This window comes from Chenopodium album, chromosome 27 (assembly GCF_948465745.1).
Source record: "Chenopodium album chromosome 27, dcCheAlbu1.1, whole genome shotgun sequence".
Classification (NCBI taxonomy): Eukaryota; Viridiplantae; Streptophyta; class Magnoliopsida; order Caryophyllales; family Amaranthaceae; genus Chenopodium; species Chenopodium album.
Window position 1 is genome coordinate 34065691 of NC_137860.1, and position 23850 is coordinate 34089540.

The following is a 23850-nucleotide window of genomic DNA, read 5'->3' on the forward strand; positions in this document are numbered from 1 at the left end:
GTTCTGATCACTCGTTACTTATGCATTGATTGGTGGTCAGCTCTAATAGCGTATCTGTTTACAATTGATGGTGGCAAAATTATTATTTATAATTATTGTGAATATGGATAATTAAAAAGTCAATCTTTAAGGCTATGAAGTATGAACATACCATCATGTTTACCCTTTTTCTATTGGCTTCCATGTTTCATGTTTGTGCTCTTAATTTTAATCAATTGCTTGTCCTCAGTCCTATAATTACATGTGAACTTAACAGTTTGCAGAATTTTTAGTACACGTTTTTTAAATTAGGAAAATAAATTGTTAGTCAAGTTTATAAACAAATTTGTTAGTCAAGTTTATATTTTTAAAGACTATGAAAATTCAACTGTGATATACTTAGATATCAAAATAGGCAGAACCCAAGAAATGATAAATTCTACTCCATGATTTGAATTATTGTTAAGTACTTTGTTTCCCATTAAATATTCATCAATGGGCGTTTGGTCTAGTGGTATGATTCTTGCTTTGGGTGCAAGAGGTCCCGAGTTCGATTCTCGGAACGCCCCCTTTTTTGTTCTTTAATATTTTGGCTCCTCCCATTTAGACTTTGGAGGTGGATCTGTTATACTGATAATCTGATATGGGCCTGACTTGTTTTGTACATTCATTCAGACATCAGACCCTCTGTCACCCAGTTCTAAGACCCAAGTTATGGCCCATTTATTTTCAACCAAACAGATGCAATTGCATACTTATAGGCTTCTAGCCCAACAGCTTGTGATCAAAGTTGGTGGCAAATTTGCCTATTCTTTTGTACTTGTTGTTGTACTGCTTACAATTTGCAATTTTGCATACTTCTAGGCTTCTAGTTAACAGCTTGTATAATCAACAGTACTTAGGGCCTGTTCCCATATGTTGAAATTTAGTTCAATTCAGCTCCTAATTTCCTTCTCTTATAAAATATTTATTTCAATTCAGCTCAGTTCAGTTCAGTCAATGAGAATAGGCCCTTAAAATTGATTACATAAATTCTTTTGTTCTATAAGGAGGAGGAGGGCTAAGATTCTGAGGAACATTAGCTTTATACTCTAGAATGATGAGTCTCACTAAAATAACACCAATCATGTATAGAGAGGGGTACAAATACGAAAATGAAAAATGAATTCATCATAACTTGATTTCTCTTGCTATGAAACATGGTTTAATTAAAGATCACTATCATCTGCCCATAACTATTATAGGGAAATGATTTTGGCACATCCTTTATGAGAGAATAGTTTTGAGTTTTCTATACTCTTCTCATAAAAAAGTGCGGAATATGTGGTCAAGTCTATTACTCTTGTATATCTCTAATTCTTTATAGTTCTTGTATTGTTGTATAACTTTCCTATCCAATTGTTTTGGATTTCATTGGAATGTTGAATGAAATAACTACATTTGACTCGTGGTTGCCTCATTAACCCTCTCAATGTTATCACCATGCAACCTTCAATTTAAAATCTTGGTTGGATTTATTGTGCAATTGTTTGAGTAATTTTCGTAATATTAACATTTTACACTTATTATTGTTGAATATGTAAATTGATCATCACTTTACTCACTCTATTTTTTAAGTACTCAATTACTCACATGTCAATATATTTTCAAGTATAAATTTACAATCTCCCTCAAATCCTTGATACAACCTTTCCAATTTTTTTTAAAAAAATTGAAGAATAGCCAAAAGGAGAATAAGTTAATCAAGTTAGACAAACTTAATTTTGCTAAATTATAATGGACCACGACTTTTCAACTATAATAATCAATCATATGATTTTAAAATAATATAGTGTGAATCTTGCTTTGGGAAGAGCTTGGACTTTTGTTGACTAGTGTAGTGAGTGTGGCTACCAAATTCTACAAAATTAAAGAATTAAGTGAAAGCTACAACATTCATTAAAAAAAATTCATCTTAATGCAATTATTACTTCATTCTTGACCGTCTGATACAAGAATTTACGTGTGCTAAAGCGACTTCTAAATCAGGATCAAACTAATAAGCCCTTACATAAACCTGGTAAAGAAAAGATGATAAAAAAAAAAAAAAAAAAGGAAATTAAAGCTAAAGAAAGAAGAAACAGGTAAAAGATTCAAGAACCCAAAAGCAATTAATCAAAAGAACAAACCAGAAATAAACATTAGTCAAGTGGAAAACTAAGCTTTAATTCCTCATCATTCTTTTTTACAAAATCCCTCTTTTTGTTTTCCCGGCAAACTAACCCATTCCCCTCTTTCGATGGCTAACATCTTCGTCTTCATCTTCATCTTCTTCCTTTCTCTCTCCTCCCAAACAATTCTCGCTGCAAAATTCCGACTAGTTAACAAGTGCAGACACACAGTATGGCCGGGCTTACTTTCCGGCGCAAACTCCCCTCCTCTTCCGACCACCGGATTCTCTCTCTCCGCCGGAAAATCCCGCACTTTCCATTTCCCAAGATCCTGGTCGGGCCGACTTTGGGCCCGAACCCTCTGCTCCGGCGACCCCTCCGCCGGAAAAATGGTCTGTCTCACCGGAGACTGCGCCTCCGGTAAACTCGAATGTTCCGGCGCCGGCGCAATTCCTCCGGCAACCCTAGCTGAGTTCACTCTTAACGGCGCCGGTGGTCTTGACTTCTATGACGTCAGCCTCGTCGACGGTTACAACCTCCCTATTCTAGTTGTGCCACGTGGCGGCCGCGGAGGCGATTGTAGCCCTACCGGATGTCTCATCGATATTAACCGTGCGTGTCCTAGAGAGCTTAGTGTTGCGGCGGCGCGTGGGGATGGGAGTGTCAAAGTGAGGTCGAAGACTGCCGTCGCGTGTAAGAGCGCGTGTGAGGCGTTTGGGGACCCACGGTATTGTTGTAGTGAAGGGTATAATACGCCTGACACGTGTCCACCGTCGGTGTACTCGGTATTTTTTAAGGAGGCTTGCCCACGCGCGTATAGCTACGCGTATGATGATAAGACGAGTACTTTCACTTGCGGAAATGCTGATTATATTATCGTCTTTTGCCCGCCTCCTTACACAAGGTAATTAGGTTTTCTTTTCTTGCTTTTGCTTTTGGAATTCTTGTTGTTCCTGTGTTATTGGTTAACTTAGGTGTTAAGTTTTTTACTTTATTTGATGTTAAGTCGTCTTCAAAACTTTAACCAACTAAATAAGTTACTCCGTATTTGACTAGTTGACACTTGTGATTGGTTCGTCTAGTTGGTTTGATGTGTATTTTTAAAAAAAATTAGGGGTAATGAATTATTAAGTTGATGTGAGCTGCTTGTAATTGATTTAAAATGATGACAATAATGATTTAGGAAGGAAAAGATATTAGTGATTGAAAATGTGCTAATAATTCATTTGGTTGCTTGTGGGGTTAGTTTAGGATAGTAAGGAGTTGTGGCAGTCCACTTGGGTTTGCTTAACCGGATGTGTGAGTTGGCATATCAGTGTGGACGTTGGTACCAAGTATGAAGTGGCTTATATGTGTAGTGTATAGCGCCTTCCTACAGGGCCCTATAATGCAACCTGCCTGAAGCACATAACCTTCTCCATGAGAATCGAACCCTGTCGCTTGGACAGCAAAATAGACTTCTCGTGGGTGACAATTTAGGGCTGGTCCCAACTCCCAAGTCAAGAGGAGAGAATGTTCAAAAATGAATGTTACATATTATGATGGATGAGCTTTTTGATTCATAAACAAGATATATACTTCGTGTATAAGAATATTGATTTGGTAAACTTAAGGAGGAAATGTAATAGAGATAGACAGATAGTTGCTGAAAGGCAAAAGATTGTTATTGAATACTGTAGTTGAAAGTGAGTGGGTGCTTGCTTACACTACCAGTGTTAGTTTTTTAAGACAGAGAGCTGCATGACTTCCACTGTCAAATGAAGCCTGTACTAAACTACTAATTAAAGAACCTTGCTCAAATATTATTCTGATCATCACTTTTTGGCACTAAGCCCTTCCATTGAGGATCTCATCTCTATTAGTTTATCTCGTCTCAGATAACATATGCAAGTATTTGTCACTGCCTTCTTAAAGGCCGAACTTTTATTGAAGCTGAATTCTTAGTGCTCTGTAATTGTTCCTATTGGTTTAACCTGAGATAATTTCACCATTTTTTACTGTCTTCATAAAATTCCTACCTTAAGTGATAGTAACACTCTTATGCTTTGCATGTTATTCAAAATCTCTAGAAATATGGTGTTATTCTTTTTTATCAGGTGAGAGGGATGCAATAGACTGATAGAGTACTACTATTGCTCCTAAAAAGCTTGAAAGTAGTCCCTCCAAGATATTTTAGGGCCTAGGTATAATCTGGATGCTAAAACTAACAGCTTCTGAAAGGGATGCAGATAAACATATTTGATATCGCAGCAGAAAGAACAGAATCGAGATCACACCTAGGAGGCCTATACCAAAAATAAATAAAATCCATGCATTGTTTGCTTTTACTGAAAGTCTGAAACTATGATAAAACATTCAAACCCCTTTCTACACTTACGAATTGTAAAGATAAATGTTTTCCGACCCCTGCTATATGCATCTCCTGTTGTAACACACGAGGAGAAAGTTTAGTTGAAATTACTATTATAACAAATCAACAATCCTTCATGCATTAGAGCAAAGGAAGCTGATTTCAATTTCAAATGTATGAAAGTATTCATTGATGCTTATCTTCTAGAATTCTATGACCCCTAGAAACTGTATAACATTCATCTGAGTGATGGCAATATCTCTCCTGAGTCATAAGCCATGAAAGTACTGCTTAATATTATCTACAAAATTAATCTAATTTTTAGTAGCTGGTATGAGCAGAAACAGGATGGTAAGTAATTGGTCATTTCTTTAAGTAGGTGGAGGGCTCCTCATACTTGAAGATACCTCTGCTACAATACAATCCAGTTCTTAGGCCACCAGCTTTTCTTAGGATCTGTATACAGATTGCATGCTAATAGTCAAATAAGTGGAAATTTCCTGTCTTGGTCACAAAATTTTAATGTGTCACATTGACAGCTTGATCACTTAACCATGGAGATTTAACATGTGACAATCTTTCTGTATCTCCATTCTAATTCCGACTGTGAAAAATATCATGGGACAAAGGGAGTAATATTGAAAGATATGATAGGCTGATGTCTGTAAATTTTGTGCTCGAATTATGGCTTGTGAAAAGGCTTTAGCCTGTAGTATGTGTAGATATGGGGCTTGTCCTTTTTCTAGTGAAACCTTAAACTGTAGTACTTTTTTTTCTAATACTTGCTCCCATCTTGCATTCACTTCAAATTGTTTCCGGTCTGCATACAGTACTTGTCATCTAATTTGGATATTAGACTGCATCAATTAAATTCTAGATTTGATTTGGCGTTATACAGCTCACAGGATGAGGACGTTTACTGTGTGAAGTGCTTGATTAGCCTTTTAAATAAATGATCCACCTTTGAGACCTTAGGAACTTCACTTGCTGTTTATACAACTTAATGAATCTGGTGAAGTCTAAAGTACTTGTTGCATATCACCACTATTGTCATCCTTAAATTACCTTTGTTTGTTTGGGGAACAGATCATCTTAGCCAACTCTGGTATGATGCACATACCAATTGATCTAGATTGTTACACTGCAGTTAGGGTAGTTCATTAGTTGGCATAGCTGTGGAAATTTTTTAACTAATACAAGTATATTTTGTGATTGCATGCTAACTGTACTTCCACACCCCTCCCCCCCCCCCCCCCCCCCCCCCCAAATGAAGTATATCTGTGAAGCTCTGATGCATTTGGTAATGGCTGCTTCTCACAATAAAACTGTGACAAATTTTTGTAGCTTAAAATTGCTGGGTAAACGAAGAGTAATGGCAGGTGAACTACCATTGGTGAACAAAACAATGATGTACTTGCATTCAAGAGGCAGCAAAATATCCTCAGGTCCGACAATTCCTCTACTTATTGCTGGTACCTTGATAGTAGTTTTACGTTATGTTTTCTGAAATCTCATTTGTTTGCTAACATTGATGGGATTTTTCCAGGCCGGTAGTGAAGAGAAGTGGGTGTCGTCTTTCGACCCCATTGTTTTACCCATTTCCTTTCACCTTTTACCATCCCTCTTCAATGCCCTCCTCTCCAAATTCCTGGCTCAAACATGCTGGGAAAAGATGAACAATTAAATGTCATGTACAATCTGAAATATTGCTCAAATGAAACTGTATATATCATTTTTTCCCCCTTGCCATAAGTGGCTCATTTAAGGAGCATATTTTAGTTTTGGACAGAATGTAATTCCATGTTGTACTCAACAATGTCAGCAAAGCAAAGATATCCATTCCTCGAAGGACTTTAACTGTTGGGGTTCTTCCCTGGTTAAATGCTGTCAAAGCTTGTGTTTGTACTTAAAGTCGAATATTTGAACTGTGATTTGTGGCTAGTTATATACTTATATGTAGTATGCTTAGAACATGTCTCATTTTGTTGATTTGCTATGAGCCTGTGACTATGGCTGCCATTTATATGGACAACTAAGTACATTCCTGATATGCAACTGAAACAACCCCATGAAAATTTAATCTGTTTTTCTCGGTTTATAACCGGACTGGCCCAAATTGAGTGGGCGTGAAGCCAATGGCCCAAATGCAACCTGTAAGAGTTGTAAGTTGTAACCAAAGCTATTAGGGGTAGTTAATGGGAAATCATCAAATAATACTAGTAGATGAAGGACACAACTACATAAGGCCCCAATGTGGAAAAGAAGCAAGAATAAACTGGCCCCAAATGTAGAAAAGAAAGATAATGAGACCCTACCTTAGAGGAAAAGATGCCCTTAAAATAACATGATTTAATGCGCAAAAGGCTGGTCTTTAAGATGTAGCAAAAGCAATGCTGCAAATTCAACAAAGTCTAGCGCTTCCTCCAAGACAATTTTTTTTATTTTTAAATTTGGTTTTTATTTTTATGGTTAACATAGTATTTGAAATTGAAAACAAAAAATGGAGGAAAATGAAATTGAGATCCCTAATTTTAAATCTATTACCAATGGAGCACTTTGTATAACTACTTTGTCTGTCTTAATTTATTTGTTCTAAATTCAAATAATTTAAAGCAAGTGAGAAAAAGGTTAACTATATAAGGTATGAAGTGGAAATTTTACATTATCAATTTATGATGCTCTAATATTGTAGAAAGAAATTCATAAATAGGGGCATGATACTAACAAAAATTTAATTCATACCTTTAACTTTTATTGATACAACAAGTTGATGTATACAAATGCAACATAGACATTGCAAGAAAGTTAGATCAACTAAAATCTATACTTCGTTCATGACATCAAAATGAAAGTTATTCCTTAACTATTGCATTTCATTATTGGTTCTAGTGGTGTGTTCTGTAACCATAATGCGTGAACAAACTTAATCCAACATGTATGCATGTTCACGTGGGGAAGGAATAAGGATCTTCTAAAGTTAATTTATCTTTCCTCCTTTTTTTTTTTATGAGAGTTTAATCCATGAAAATAAAGTTAAGCCACCGTAACAATATAATGTGAATGGGTCCAATACGTTACAGGTTTTGTGTGCTTGAGTCCATCGTCAAGCATTCTGCATTCCACACATTTGGAATCCTGCATGGGACACCCTACCTTCACCATTATTATTGCTCAATCTATGCCTTTAAATTTACCATCATGCATGTTACACTATTACACAGCACTAGTTACTAATTATTAGCTTTACTTTATACAACCTTCACATAAAGGTAAAATTAAGTATGATATATAATAGAGTATATATATATGCTGAATTTTGCGGTTGTTTTAATAATCCCTTTAAACATTTGTATATATATACTTAATAAATGAATGTGATAGTAACATGTTATTTTGAATTTGTACGGGCTGAAATTACGTTTATTTGAACAATCTAGAGTCAATCGATTAAGAAAAATCTTACGTTGGTTGTATGAAATTTATGAAGGAAAGCATATACAGATATACTACTATTTTCTAGCTCAAATTAGCGAATGTGTTAGTTGTAATATAATTTAATATACTTTTCCTAAATTGGTGTTTGACATTCATCTTGCATTGCAAAAATTAGCATTGCTTTAATGTGGGAGGGAATCTGTCGATCAATGTGTTGTACACTTGTACTAACATCTTTATCTCTTTCCTTTATCTCTGGAAAAGCTGAACTTCTTTGTTGAACAAAGGTTTGGTATTAAATTTTGTTTGGTCCTCCTCCTCCTTCTTAAGTGTTGTAGAAAGATACTTAGCTACATATATACTTTACTAATTAAATCTATGATATGATTAAAATATTCTAATCTAATGAGTTTATCAAAATATTCTTGAAATTATAGTTGATTATTAATGATCTTTTAATTTCTCTTCTTCTAGATATAGATTTTGAGGAATTCTATCACATGCGAAAGCTTTTTTTACAATATATGATCATGTCATTTCCCATGCATATGTAGTTAATTAATCATATAGTATATGTTTCAGCTTTTTTTTGTAACACATTATACTCCGTAGTCAGCTTTTCTTCCGCCTTCAATTGTTTCAGTAGGAGCTGTAGACGAGAGATATGAACTAGTTCAAATAGATCACTTCAAATTTGGGAAATGAGGGGTATACAGCAGACAGAGAATCCAATGCCTGATAAAACTTATCATGGTATCACATCACATACATGGGTATTAATTAAGGGTATTTACATCACAAAGCATTATGTGCTAATGTGCTATTGCTTTCGAACAAATATACAAGTATGTATACTTCCTAATTTACTACGAGTAATTGTTTATACTTGTAGTTATGCATTAATTTTGTATGAAGTACTCGTATACATCTTGTTGAATTCCGTTTTTCTAGAATAGTAACAATTGACACTTGACAGAGTTGACACTATATTGATGAGTTGATATAATAAGCCCCAAAAATGTGAAAAAAGTCAGACAACGGTCAAATATTCACAACATTATTAGCAAAGGGCGCATACCAACGGTCTGATCCAATCTTCGGGATCTTGTCATCTACCTAGTTACTCTTCTTCACTTTTTTAAGCACTGATCAGAGTATTACAATTTCTTAAAGCATAATAATTTTATATCTCAGGTCGGCAGGTCGCACCTACTAATTAATGAATGAACTAATAATTGATAGTCAAATAATAATATACTTAATTGTTTTAATTACATATAACAATAATGTGAGTCGTTATAAGTGTCATGCTTAATATAAGATTTAAGACATAAAATAAACACGATTATACAAAAGATTGGAATTTAGAAGACTTGTTGTACTGTATTATTTGAGATCAAATTAACATGATGGCTTTAGTATTTCAAACGATCTAGAACTCAGTGCACATTTGCTAGGTTGAATTGGATATTGCTACATCTGCGTGCCCATAAATTAGCTTACGTAGATAGCTCATTATTAAAAAAAAATATAGACATGTAAAGGTGGGCACGGGCCGTGCCGGCACGCGGGCGGCACGGGCCCGGCACGACTCCGGCACGGCCCGGCACGGGCACGGCCACCGGCACGGCACGGCACGGTGGCACGCCTGTGGGCCGTGGGCCGTGCCGTGAACAAAAGTTCCAGCTCTGGCACGGGCACGGCCCGTGGCACGGCGGGCGGCACGGTGGCCGGCACGACGGCCGGCACGCTGGCACGACCCGTCGGCACGGCACGTGGCACGGCCAGGCACGGCCCGGCACGGCACGGCCCGTGCCTTTTACTAGCCGTTGGAAATATGGCCGTTTATGGCCGTTTTCCAACAGCTATAAACGGCCATATTTTCCTCCAATTTCCACCTAATTTCCCACCCAAATCCCCTATAAATACCTCATATTTTCCTCCAAAATTTTCACAATTCATCAACTCATCTCTTCTCTCTTATTCTCTAATTTTCTTACTCCCAAATTCTCAATTCTCAAATTCCTACAAATCATACAATCTTCCTCTCTTTTGTGAAAAAGAAAAAAAAAATTCCTACTCTCTTATAAATTTTACATTTTTAATATTATTAGTCTACTACCAAAAAAAAAAAAAAAAAAAAATTGTTATATTTACATTCGGGAAATTATAAATTCGAGAAATTATAAATTTGGGAAAGCATTGAAGCGTCATTGTAAGATCTAACTCAACTTTTTTTAATTTGTTATTGTTATTGTTATTGTTATTATTATTGTTATTATTATTATTATTATTATTATTATTATTATTATTATTATTATTATTATTATTATTATTATTATTATTAATTTATTATTATTATTATTATTATTATTGTATACTTGGAACTACTTAATTATATAAAAACTACTTTCTATTTTAATTGTGGGTTATTTGGATTGTTGAAATCTGTCTAAGGCGGGATTTGGGCTCTGGACAACGTCGCTCCTAACCTCTCCTACCTGGGATCTCATTGATTTAGATAATCTACTATTATTATAATTATTTTTGAAAATTTATTTTATATAAAAACTACTTACTTATTAATTCTCATTGATCTCATTGTTGTTAATTGTTACTTTGTTATTGTTAGTTGTGTTATTATCATTAATTAATCATGGCATCAAACCCGAACGTTTCCTCCTCCTCTAGAAAAGCCAAGTCAACACGTAGGGAACCACCAAACCCAAACACTTCAATGTCTATGCCCCCCCCCCTAACATGCCCTTTCCTTCTTCTAACATGCCCTTTCCAAACACTTCCACCCCTTTCTTTCATCCCCAAAACATGGGAGGGCAAGAACAAATGGATGATATGGCTCCTTGGACCCAATTTCAACAAACCCAATATCAACAATATGAATTTCCTTTTCCTCCTCCTCCTCCTCCTTCCCAAGGTAGCCAAACACAAGCTTCCGGGTCGAGTGAACCATCCACTCACATGCCCAACACCCAAAATCCTAACATATTAGAGTGGTGTACCGAAGAGGATTTTGCTCAAACCAAAAGAAAGAGTGAAGTTTGGGCACATTATCAATTAAGTAAAGATGGAAAAAAATGCAAGTGTCGGACTTGTGGTAAAATTTTCTCGGCCGATACCAAGGGAGGGACGGGACACCTTAGTAGACATACAAAAAAATGTGGTGGACCATCTAGTGATCCAACCCAGCCTAAAATTTCTCAATTCCATCCACAAGGTTTCATTTACAATTACGAGAGAGATATGGATGAACTTGGGAGAATGATTGTACATGCAGAACAACCTTTTCTTTTCGCCGAAAATGATGCCTTCAACAACTATATTAACCGAGCACTACAACCAAAACACAAAAAAATCTCCCGAAAAACCGTTCGATCTACTGCCATGAAGACTTATCTAGAGTACAAATTGAGATTAGTAAATGAATTAGCTAATCTTCCTAGTAGAGTTTCTTTAACCGCCGATGCATGGGATAGTGGGTACGGACTTCATTATTTATGTGTTACTTGTCATTGGTTAGATAATGAGTGGATGTTACAAAAACGCATCATTCATTTCAAAATGCTTGAATACCCTCATACCGGTCTTAACATTTCACATCATTTAATGGAAGCCATTGATGCATATAGTCTTAGGGATAAAATCATGTCTATGACTTTCGATAATGCAACTTCTATGACATATAGTGCGAATTTGGTCAAATCCCAATTGAACGATGTTATATTAGATGGAGATGCACTTCATGTTAGATGCATTTGTCATGTTCTTAACTTGTGTGTGAAGGATGGAACACAAGCAATTGGTCCATTTTATCACAAAATACGGAGTGCTATTTGCACTATTAATAGCTCTAACATGAGATATCAAGAATGGAAAGGTTTTTGCAGGCAACAACGGATTAAAACCATAAAAATAGCACCGGATTGTCCAACTAGGTGGAACTCCACCTATGAAATGTTGAGTCGGGCAATCGAGTACAAGGTTCATTTAACACTTTTTTATAATATGAAATATCCACAAAATGCTTTACTTGAAGATGATTGGGCTAATTGTGAAAAATATATGCAGTTTTTACAATTACTATATGGTATGACACATTGTTTTTCTTCTGTATATAATCCTTGTGCTCATTCTTTTCTTAGCAATGCATGTTTACTTGCACAACTTTTTGCGGAACACCGATCACAACATGTTTATCGTGGATATCTTCCATCCATGGAGGATAAATGGCGTAAATATTACACCGATATTCCTATGATTTATATTTTTGCTTCCATTTTAGATCCTAGACAAAAATATGATGGCACCTTTTTATTAATTGATATTTATTATAGTAACATGAATTTTGAAGATGATGTTGAAACTTTTAAGAATAAGGTGACAGATGAGTTTTTTAATTTATATAATGTTTATGAAAGTAAATATGGAACCGTGTCTCGATTTGCCCCTTCTCAAACATCCAAAAATGTAAGTAAACGGACCAAAGGTTTATTTGCACAAGCTGCTAACTTGATGTCTAAGTATTCAGGTACAGAATCATCATCATCTAGGAGAACTCAAAGCGATGTTTCGGAGTTGCAAATGTACTTAAGTTACGACTTCATGAAAGGCATGGACGATGAAGAGAAGTTTGGCCTCGACATCCTCGATTGGTGGAAATCACAAGCCGTGAAACATCCAATTTTGTCGGCAATGGCTCGTGATATTTTTGCTATCCAAGTCTCCTCCGTTGCTTCCGAAAGAGCTTTTAGTGCGTCGGGAAGAGTTCTAGACGATAGAAGAACAAGACTAAAACCCGAAACACTTGAAATGTGTGTTTGCTTCAAGGATTGGTTGGATGCCGAAACTCGTTCTCAAGATCGTACTTATGCACAAAACGACGACGATGAAGGAACGTCGACTGCTTTTAGTTCTCAATCCACTCAATTGGCGGATGAACTTGAACCTCTAGGAGACGAAGACGAAGATGAAGACGAAGGCGAAGACGAAGACGACCAATAATAATTACATGATTACATATTTACATTATACACTATTGTATTCTTTTTGTATTATCGAACTTCGTATTCCGTATAATAAATGAAGTTATTCAATATTCATACACTATTGTACGATTTTTAATTATCATTACTTATTTTGTAATTTTGTATTATTGAATTATCGTATATTCGTACCGGCTAGTCGGCTACCGTCATATAATAAAATAAGTTATTCTTCAATTTTTTGTGTTTTCGGATTATCGCACTAGTATTTTTTTTTTTATTATATGCATTTTTGTTTTTAATTCGTTTTTTTTTAACATTTATTTTTTTTTTTTAAAAAAAAAAAATAAAAAAAAAAAATTAAGGTAGGCACGGTTTGGCCCGCGGCCCGGCACGGCACGGCCCGCTAGGCACGTGGGCCGTGCCGTGCCGTGGGCTGGGGTGTGCCAATTCCAGGCACGGCACGGCACGGCACGCCGCGGAGCCGGCACGGCACGGCACGGCACGGGCACCACCCCGGCACGGCCAGGCACGGCCCGCGGCGGCACGGGCACGGCCCGTGCCCATGTTTATAGACATGGTTATGGATTTGGTATGGATTTCACTATCACTAACCTCAATTGAATGGATGGTTTCAAAAAAAAAAAAAACCTCAATTGAATGGATGTAGTTATTTACTTGGTGGATAAGTCAAAATTTTCTCTAATTTTTGATGTAGCTTGTCAGCTATATATCTTTTCTTAGTTTTCCTAACTTACCAAGAAAAGAAATATGGCTAAGTATAGTATTAGTAACTTTGGACGTAGAAGAAGTGATGGTGTTGCCCTAATTCCAAATAAAAATTGTTCTAGCTGTGCTTGTTCGTTCACGTGAAATGAAGTGAGATGACAAACAATAATACTTAAGAATTTGACAGTATTATACATGCGAAGTTGAGGTCACATGCATCAATGCATGTATATCTTGGCACCACTTAATTAAACTAGATTTTATTAATTTAATCTCATATGATATAATGATAATTATTAATGCATATATAATTGCATGAAACCCAATGACTTCCCAATATCATGAAGGGTGGAAATTTCATAATTATCAAACTTTATACACTAAAGACCAATTTGTAGTACATTATATTACGAGTAGTAGATAAAACCTATTATGGTGACCTACTCTCGAGTAATCCATAAGTTAAGAGGATTATTAGCTCATTAGCTCACTAGCTAGAGCTAGAAGGTTGAGTTATTATATGACAAATCCAAACCTACATGTCATAGACATTGATTAGCACATTATTGTTTCCTTAAATACTACTGAGTATGATTAATTACTTTGAGATTTAGAATAATGGTGCACTTAATCGGTTCGGGTTGAAATCAAAGTTATTGACAAATTAGAGAGAAGAGAGAATAGAATGTGCTTGTATTGCTTGTTTATTATTCATCAATTGGTAGAGTATTTATACAAAACCTAAGAACATAAGATAGAAAACAATCTTCCTAAAAGATATACTTAAATAATATCTTAACATATAATAAACCTAAATATATTATTCTCCTAATAAGATCAATACGGAAAATATATCACACATATTTTCCGATATTATCTCTAACACCCTCCCGCAATCGTAACGGCAGTAACACGAACGTTGCGATTGGAAATTCTTCAAATTGTTGAAGCCGAGATGCACACTCTTGTGATGTCGCCTTCAATTTTTTTTCTTCAATGATGAGAACGTTCATCTTTTCGAACTCATCTGTCATCAATCAAACAGGAACGTCATTCTTTTCGAACCTGCAAATATAATAATTTTTGGTTTTTCCAGAGCAAAACCGAGCTCCAATCAAATATTGGTTTTTCAGAGTAAACCACACTCAAATTTCTTATTGGTCTTTCAGAGTAAACTACACTCAAATCTCTTATTGGTCTTTCAAAGTAAACCACACTCAAATCTCTTATTGATTTTTCAGAGTAAAACCAAACTCATATCCAAAGAAGCAAAATTATGCTCGAATCAACTCACAAACCTCGTCTCACGGCACAAGGAGAACCAAATATATCTTGTCTCACGACACAAGCGAGCCGTTTTTTTTTTTTCATCTTTGAGAGTCAAAGACACACCAACAACTTTATTTTGATCTCAATGCTTAGAAAAGCCACGCATGATGTAATGTATACATCAAGTCATCAACTCAAATTCTGCACCAACACTAACTTGCACAGCGGAATAAACTAAAAAAAATTTGGTAATTTTTGCTAAAGGATCATCCCACCGGTGGGTTTAATTTCTAACCCACCGGTAGGGGGAAATTTTTTATGAACGGTTCCAAGATTTAACCTGCTCTTGATACCATGACAAATTAGAGAGAAGAGAGAATAGAATGTGCTTGTATTGCTTGTTTATTATTCATCAATAGGTAGAGTATTTATACAAAACCTAAGAACATAAGATAGAAAACAATCTTCCTAAAAGATATACTTAAATAATATCTTAACATATAATAAACCTAAATATATTATTCTCCTAATAAGATCAATACGGAAAATATATCACACATATTTTCCGATATTATCTCTAACAGTTATATATATGCACACCACGACCGTTTTCCTTTTGAGATAGAGAGATTTCATTAAGATCCAAATTACAACCGTGAAGAAACTAAACTTACAAAAGTGTTCTTCAAAGAAAATAAAGTTACCACTCCCTTTCTTCTCCCTAGCTCTCTTCGCAAGTTGTAGGCTGAAAAGGACCACTCCCTCTAGCCTCAAACACTAAATTAGATATGAAATTACTAAAGTTATTGGAGCATGTTATATGAAATTGTAGTTAAAGATACTTAGATAAATTTAATGTGAAGTATAAAGTAGTTAAAATAGGCTTGTAATTAATGAAGTTGTGGCGTGAAAGTTTTGCAATTATCCTGCATATGAATTAGTGATGTACTTATACAGTTATACATGTACTCACAACAATCAACTACAAAATCCACTAAAATTTGGCTTCCACCTCAATGATGTAGGAATTAACATCCTTGAACCATGTGATACTACCTCCATTTTGACTTAAACACTATTTACACATTTCTCTTTGACTGTGTTTTGTGATTTATATATAATGTAAAATATAGTAATGTGGGATCTTGTTAGAATCGTCACGATATATATTTTCTAAATATCAACTTTTTATAATTTTTTTTTTTTTGACTACAACTTTTTATAATTTTTGCTTATCGATAATTAAAGATATGAATGGTTGAATTTATGCATTAACAAACATGACTAAAGAAATGTGTCAATTAAAAAGAAGCGGATGAAGTATGAAGTATGTGATACTCAGTCACTTAAGATATATATAAGGCAAGCACACCAAAAAAAAAAAAAAAAAGTGCTACAAAAAAGGAGCAAGAGATAACTCTAATTTTGCTATGGAGTACTAACTTATAAAACATGAAGAAACAAGTTTAGATCTAGGCATTGGTCAAATTGTGAAGTTTGAGTAAATTTGCCCCCCTAAAAAGATGCATTCCAAAGTATGGATGTATGTTTTGGAGTAGAGCTGGCAAAAAGTCGTGTCGTGTCGTGTCGTGTTCGTGTCTGGTCTCGTGTCAATTTTGTGTTGCTCATAAAATCTATCAAAAACTATGTAAAATGCAATATAAATGCATAATTTGACCACTTTATCTAAACGGGTCGTGTTCGGGTTGATTTCGTGTCGTGTCGTGTCGACTTCGTGTTTTCTCTCAGTAACTTCGTGTTCGTGTCGTGCCGGTTTCGGTCGTGTTGTTGTGTCGTGTCAAAGATTGCCAGCTCTATTTTGGAGTCATGTAAATATTTTAGGTCACCAACAACAAAATTACAAGTCAAAATACAAATGGACTCTTTATGTAGAATGACTTGTAGTCAGTTAAACAAGGTGCCCATATGGGTTGGGATAGTGCATTAAGGTTAAAACTAATAAACTAATGACCCAACCCATCTGAACAGTGAGAGCAAAAAAGCCACTATACAACCCTACCTTCTTGGCATATGCAACTAAATCAAGTATTAACTACTAAATTAATTAATTAATTATACTCTACTAAGTAGCATGATTATGGGTTCGTATAAACAAACACTAATATGAAATTAGAAATCTGATTAAAAGGAATAAAGTGAGAGACAGATGAAATATTATAAGATTTTCTTAAGTGTGCCCTACTCTCTTCTTCTGACACTCCCTCTTTCTCTCTCTCTCTCTACTCGAGGTGTAATTTTGTTTGTTTTATGGGTGTTCAACACCCCATTTTTCTGCCCAATTAGCCACTTCTTCACTCCCCCCTTTCCCACTCTATTTCTTCCTCCATTTCTCTTTCTTGAACAGAGAAAAATACAGAGGAAAAACAGGGGAAAACAGAGTTATTTCAAAGATTTACACATGGATCCACTAAAATACTTCAAGTTATTCTTCATTCTTAATGTTGCTATCTCACCACTTTATCTTACAGGTACATTTTCATTTTCTCGGTTTTAGTGAACTAAAAATGTCATCTTTCTTCCATTTACATCCTAAAAATACTAACTTTACCTTATTTCACCTTCTAACTATACTTAGTTTTATTACTTCTAGTCTAATTTCCTCCAAATGACCTAAAACTGCAATAGTGTTTATTATATACTCGAGTGTACTAGGTTAGCTCAATTAAGCAAGGTACAACCGAGTGTATGACGGATTTTGCAAGGTCTCATTTATACAAGTTTAACAATTTGCAAACTTTGGATTTGACAGGTGTTTCAGGAGCAACATTCACTTTTGTCAACAGCTGTGAAAACACAGTATGGCCCGGAATCCTAGCCAATGCAGGTACCCCAAAGCTTGAATCAACTGGTTTCGAACTCCCAACTGGCACTTCCCGGTCATTCCAAGCCCCAACCGGCTGGTCCGGTCGGTTCTGGGGTCGAACTGGTTGCAATTTCGCCGACTCCGGTCTTGGCTACTGCGAAACCGGAGACTGCGGCTCCGGCGGCGTCGAGTGCGACGGCGCCGGCGCCGAACCTCCGGCAACTCTAGCCGAGTTCACCTTAGGAACCGGTAGTCAAGATTTCTATGACGTCAGCTTAGTTGACGGGTATAATTTACCCATATTGGTTGAGGTTAGTGGCGGGTCGGGTCAATGCGCGGACACCGGGTGTGTGGTTGATTTGAACCAAGTTTGTCCGACTGAGCTTAAGGCGGGAAATGGTGGCGCGTGTAAGAGCGCGTGTGAGGCGTTTAAGAGTCCCGAATATTGTTGTAGTGGCGCGTATGGTTCACCTTCCACGTGTAAGCCTACGGTTTACTCGAAGATGTTTAAGTTGGCGTGTCCGAGGTCTTATAGTTATGCTTATGATGATCCTACTAGTACTTTCACTTGCAGTGGAGCTGATTATACCATTACATTTTGCCCTTCTACTCCAAGGTATGATGCTCACTAGTCACTACCTTATCTTTGTGTAAATTGTGAATGCGTTTTTGTTACAATTATGGTGGCTATTACATTCATTACGTTTCAATATACTTGCAATAATTAGATTAGTACACCAATTCACAAGTTGTATTGTTAAATACAAGCAATCATCTAGTACTCCGTAGTCCGTAGAAGTATTAATATGAAATTAAAGAAGTTTATAAGAGTATTGCGGAGCAAATTCCAGACGAAGTATAAGTATGAATTACGAAGTACACTCTATGAAAATTTAGTCATTTAACTTAGATTAGAAATGGTGTAAAAGTCAAGTCGTTACAAATTACTTGTATTATGAAACGGAGAGTGTTACACCATATTATGAGATGACTACACTACTATATGTGCTTGTAAGGGCCTGTTCATATTTACTGAACTGAGCTGAACTGAACTGATTGGAGCTGAACTGAACTGATTGGAACTGAACTGAACTGAATTGAACTGAATTGAGCTGAAATGAATATTTTATGTGAGAGGGAAATTAAGAGCTGAACTGAACTGATTGGAACTGAACTGAACTGATTAGAGCTGAACTGAACTGAACTGAAATTAAGTAAATATGAACAGGCCCTAAGTCTAAAGTTGGCACAAAATGATGCACTCACCAATAATTGTAGGAAGTAAAATAATTAACAATAGTGTGAACCGTGTTAGATTCAAGTGTTTTGGGTTTAAGTCGTGTTGTCGTATCAAAACAAAATTATCAATGTCTTGCTGGATTCAGGTTTCTTTCCAGTAATTTGTACTGGGTTTGGGTCGGATGTGGGTCATTAATTTATACTCTACTCGTATTAGCTATTTTATGTAACAGGCTAACGGACATGAAGAAAACCCTTCCCTACAAAATTGTTTAATTTCTGACAACATTCAATCAATGCAATGTGTAATGTAATTGAATTGGTGTTTGTATTTGTCAACAGTCAAAAATCAGCTAGAGAAACAGCTCCTACTCCAGTTACTCCTACTCCAACAATGTACCCAACTCCAATGAACCCAACACCAATGACGATGACACCTCCAGTTTTTACCGGATCGGGGTCAGATCCAATGGTCTCAACCCCAACTGAACCTGCTGGAGGAGACATGGCTTACGGATCAGCTTCCGATGGTGAACCTGGAATGGTAACAGGACCCGGAACTGGAACCGGTACAACGACCTCAGCTATGCTAGCAGATGGGTCATGGTTAGCTGGCTTAGCCATGGGACACTCAACTTTATTAAAACCAACATTATTATTACCCCTTGTTTGTGCACTTTTTTCAATTATCCTCACATTTCTCTCTTTGTAGTGAAAATAACGGATGTATTCATATGTAATATCATTAGTATTATTCAGTCTAGCATTTCATCGAACAGGCAAAGCCGAAAAGGGGTGTTCTTATCCAGAATTCATCAAGAAAAAGGCTGAAGACTCACCCAAATATATCAGATCAACCCAATCAACTATGAAAAATGTATACTTAAATATTGGTATTTATTTGGGATTAGCCGATTAGGGTTTTAATATGAGTTATTAGTGTGAACTTGTACAGAAAAAGAAGGGGATTGCGGGTGTAGCAAGATTGCAGTTGTTTTGTGTCAGCAGTACTGCAATTGGATCTGTTTTAGTAGTAATGTCATGATTCATATCTTTGGATTTTGGTACCATTTCTAATGATGAAGTCATCTTAAAAATAAAGGTGTGGTAATTTTAATAAATGAATATGGAATTGAATAATGAATGAATATCTGGTTAAAGATCTTTTGAATAAATCTTGTCTTAGAATTTGAGAGGAAAAAGTTGTGCGTCATACTTCTTTTGACTAATGGTCTTGTAAAAGTTGCTATTAATCATCATTGTAACGATAATTATTGGATTAATTCGGTGTGATTAGTCTTTATTTGTGGCTTGATTTGAGGTTGTCTAACTGATGAATGGTGTTCTATAAAAGGTTTGACATAGATTATTTTATGTCCCCATTTAAGCATTGATTACAATCTGGGTTTAGCTGTTTAGGTGGATGAACATCTACATTGTCTTGAAAATGTGATGAGCATGGTATATTGGTATTGAACGACTTTTGTGTTTTGCGTTTTACCCTCAAATTCTATAGAGTGAAATATGAAGTAAGTAATTATAAATTTTTTAAAAAATTGTGCTCCAAAGCCTCCAATACAGCTATTTCATTGCTGCCGACATGGTGTGGGGGTAACAATGTTTTCTCTATGCTAACAAAATTTGCAGAATCTCTATGTTTACTTGGGTAGCGCAGTTTGACAAATTTTTATTTACTTCATATGCATCAAACTTTATGTACAACTCAGTACAAGCAAAAGTGCAATACAACTATACTGTCGCAATATCGACGCATAATATCAAACTCATTACAAGTGTGAAAATAATTTCCTTCTTAAATAATACGTACAAAACTTATAGCCAATATAAGAGGGGTGTATGAAAATGAGTAAATTGACAGTTTTAAGGCAAATTGGATTGTTCCATCCATCCAATTGGAATCTCGGAGGGTATTAGATACTATGGTAAAGATCTCGACAATTTTTATTTTCGGGCGAAAGAAGGTCAAAAAATTCCAAAATTGAAGGCTATTATCCACGCTTTTTGAGGAATTTTTGATGTTACGGGGCCTGATGGCGAAAAGTCTTGTAACCATAGGGGTACATCTTAGGATCATATGATGAAATTTGGAACCATATATGACCATGATATGTTGTCAAAAATGTCTGTGATAGGCTTCAGTTCACGAAATCAATGCAAGTTTCGAACGGGTAAATTGGCCATTTTAAAGCAAATTGGATGGTTCACGCACCCTATTGGACTTCCGGAGGGTATTAGGGACCATGGTAAACATCTCGGCAATTTTTATCTCCGGACGAAAAAAGGTCAAAAAATTTCCAAAATTAAAGGCTATTATCCACACTTTTTGAGAAATTTTTGATGTTACGGGGCCTGGTGGCGAAAATCCTTGAGACCTTAGAGGATACATCTTAGGGTTATATAATGAACTTTAGAACCATATATGACCATTATATGTTGCAAAAAATGTCCGTGGTAGGCTTCAATTCACGAAATCGGTGCAAGTTTCGAATGGGTAAATTAACCGTTTTAAGGCAAATTAGATGGTTCCACCCACCCAATTGGACTCCCGGAGAGTACTATGGACCATGGTAAACATCTCAGTAATTTTTATTTTCGGGCGAAAAAAAGTCAAAAAATTCCAAAATTGAAGGCTATTATCCACGCTTTTTGAGAAATTTTTTATGTTACAGGGCCTGGTGGCGAAAAGTCTTGAGAACCTTGGAGATACATCTTAGGGTCATGTAATGCCGTTTAGAACCATATATGACCATTATATGTTGTCATAAATGTCCGTGGTAGGCTTCAGTTCACGAAATCGGTGCAAGTTTCGAACGGATAAATTGACGGTTTAAAGGCATATTTGATTGTTCCACCCACCCAATTGGATTCACGAGGTGCATTAGGGTCCATGGAAAAGATCTCGACAATTTTTATTTCCGGGCGAAAAAATGTCAAAAAATTCAAAAATTGAAGGATAATCCACGTTTTTTGAGGAATTTTTGATGTTACAAGGCCTGGTGGCGAAAAGTCTTGAGACCCTAGGGGATACATCTTAGGGTCATATAATGAAATTTGGAACCGTATATGACCATTATATGTTGTAAAAAATGTCCGTGATAGGCTTCAATTCACGAAATCAGTGCAAAATTTGAATTAACCGTTTTAAGGCAAGTTAGATTGTTCTACCCACACAATTGGACTCCCGGAGGGTATTAAGGACTATGGTAAATATCATGGTAATTTTTATTTTCGGGCGAAAAAAAGGACAAAAAATTCTAAAATTAAAGGCTATTGTCCACGTTTTTTTAAAATTTTTTTGATGTTACGGGGCCTGGTGGCGAAAAGTCTTGAGTACCTAGGGGATACATCTTAGGGTCATATAACGAAGTTTGGAACCATATATGACCATTAATTATATGTTGTCAAAAATGTCCGTGGTAAGCTTTAGTTTACGAAATCGGTGCAAGTTTGAACGGGTAAATTAACCGTTTTAAAGCAAATTGGATTGTTCCACCCATTCAATTGGACTCACGAAGGGCATTAGGGACCATGGTAAACATCTCGGCAATTTTTATTTTACGGCGAAAAATGGTCAAAAAAATTTCAAAATTGAAGTCTATTATCCACGCTTTTTGAAGAATTTTTGATGTTACGGACCAGGTGGCGAAAAGTCTTGAGACCCCAGGGGATACATCTTAGGGTCATATAATGAAGTTTGGAACCATATATGACCATTATATGTTGTCAAAAATTTCCGTGGTAGACTTAAGTTCACGAAATCGGTGCAAGTTTCGAACGAGTAATTGACCGTTTTAAAGTAAATAGGATTGTTCCAACCACCCAATTGGACTCATGGAGGGCATTAAGGACCATGGTAAACATCTCGGAAATTTTATTTTAGGCGAAAAATGGTCAAAAAATTCCAAAATTGAAGGCTATTATTCACGATTTTTGAGAAAATTTTGATATTATGGGGCTTGGTGGCGAAAAGTTTTGAGACCCTAAGGAATACATCTTAGGGTCATATAATGAAGTTTGGAACCATGTACGACCATTATATGTTGTCAAAAATGTCCGTGGTAAGCTTCAGTTCACGAAATCGATGCAAGTTTCGAACGGGTAAATTGATCGTTTTAAGGCAAATTGGATGGTTCCACCCACCCAATTAGACTCCCGTAGGGTATTAGGGACTTTGGTTAAAATCTTGGCAGTTTTTATTTTCGGGCAAAAAATTCCAAAATTGAAGGCTATTATCCACGCTTTTTGAGGAATTTTTGATGTTACGAGGCCAAGTAGCGAAAAGTCTTGAGACCTTAGGGGATACATCTTAGGGTCATATAATGTCGTTTCTGAACCATATATGACCATTATATGTTGTCATAAATGACCGTGGTAGGCTCGAGTTCATGAAATCGGTGCAAGTTTGAAGCTGGTAAATTGACTGTTTAAAGGCATATTGGGTGGTTGAACCCAACCAAATAGACTCCCGGTGTGTATTAGGGTCTATGGTAAGCATCTCAGCAATTTTTTTTTCCGGATCAAAATAAGTAGAAAATTGTCCAAAATTGAAGGCTATAAGCCATATAATACACGATTTCGGATCAATTTTTGATATTTTTTAAAAAAATAATTGAATGTGTTGGATGATTCCTGGGGTCATATAAGGAGGTTTGAAACCATAAGACACCAATAAGATGTCCATAAAGTACTAAGAATGAGTTTTTGACTATATTTTGAAATTCATGAAATATAAGTGTAATAATGTTGATTTCTTTTCCGGACCAGAGGTAGATTGTGTGCATTGTCAGAAACTAGGAAGAATGTATACATGTATGGTTAACCCTTACTAAATCCTAAACCCTAGCCCTAACAATG

General features: G+C 36.0%; 2 protein-coding genes and 1 non-coding gene across 6 annotated transcripts; all 3 read left to right on the forward strand.

Moving 5' to 3' along the window:
* Nucleotides 1-476: 476 nt before the first annotated feature.
* TRNAP-UGG (transfer RNA proline (anticodon UGG)) lies at nucleotides 477-548 on the forward strand. Its single transcript has one exon. It is a non-coding gene; the product is annotated as a tRNA-Pro (tRNA).
* A 1457-nt stretch (nucleotides 549-2005) lies between these two features.
* On the forward strand, nucleotides 2006-6410 carry LOC145619449 (thaumatin-like protein 1b). 4 transcript variants are annotated; one of them, XM_081674140.1, is made up of 3 exons: nucleotides 2006-3033; nucleotides 5848-5924; nucleotides 6026-6410. In XM_081674140.1, the coding sequence occupies exons 1-3, from the start codon at nucleotides 2258-2260 to the stop codon at nucleotides 6031-6033; spliced, it is 861 nt and encodes a 286-aa protein (XP_081530266.1). In that variant the 5' UTR covers nucleotides 2006-2257; the 3' UTR covers nucleotides 6034-6410. The 4 variants fall into 4 exon arrangements, with proteins under 4 accessions (XP_081530266.1, XP_081530264.1, XP_081530263.1 ...); XM_081674139.1 differs by having other exon boundaries at nucleotides 2009-3033; nucleotides 5824-5924; XM_081674138.1 differs by having other exon boundaries at nucleotides 5848-6410.
* A 10706-nt stretch (nucleotides 6411-17116) lies between these two features.
* LOC145618909 (thaumatin-like protein 1) lies at nucleotides 17117-20077 on the forward strand. The gene is made up of 3 exons (XM_081673516.1): nucleotides 17117-17401; nucleotides 17683-18352; nucleotides 19318-20077. Exons 1-3 carry the CDS (start codon nucleotides 17332-17334, stop codon nucleotides 19685-19687), a joined length of 1110 nt encoding a protein of 369 aa, XP_081529642.1. The 5' UTR covers nucleotides 17117-17331; the 3' UTR covers nucleotides 19688-20077.
* Nucleotides 20078-23850: the final 3773 nt, after the last annotated feature.

What these genes read in the sequence shown, in the direction of transcription:
- LOC145619449 (XM_081674137.1), top strand. Translation starts at nt 2,258, where the DNA reads ATGGCTAACATCTTCGTCTTCATCTTCATCTTCTTCCTTTCTCTCTCC. An exon ending in TGCCCGCCTCCTTACACAAG is followed by an intron (nt 3,034 to 5,823) that starts GTAATTAGGTTT and finishes AAATTTTTGTAG; the next exon opens with CTTAAAATTGCTGGGTAAAC.
- LOC145618909 (XM_081673516.1), top strand. Translation starts at nt 17,332, where the DNA reads ATGGATCCACTAAAATACTTCAAGTTATTCTTCATTCTTAATGTTGCT. An exon ending in CTCACCACTTTATCTTACAG is followed by an intron (nt 17,402 to 17,682) that starts GTACATTTTCAT and finishes TGGATTTGACAG; the next exon opens with GTGTTTCAGGAGCAACATTC. An exon ending in TTTTGCCCTTCTACTCCAAG is followed by an intron (nt 18,353 to 19,317) that starts GTATGATGCTCA and finishes ATTTGTCAACAG; the next exon opens with TCAAAAATCAGCTAGAGAAA.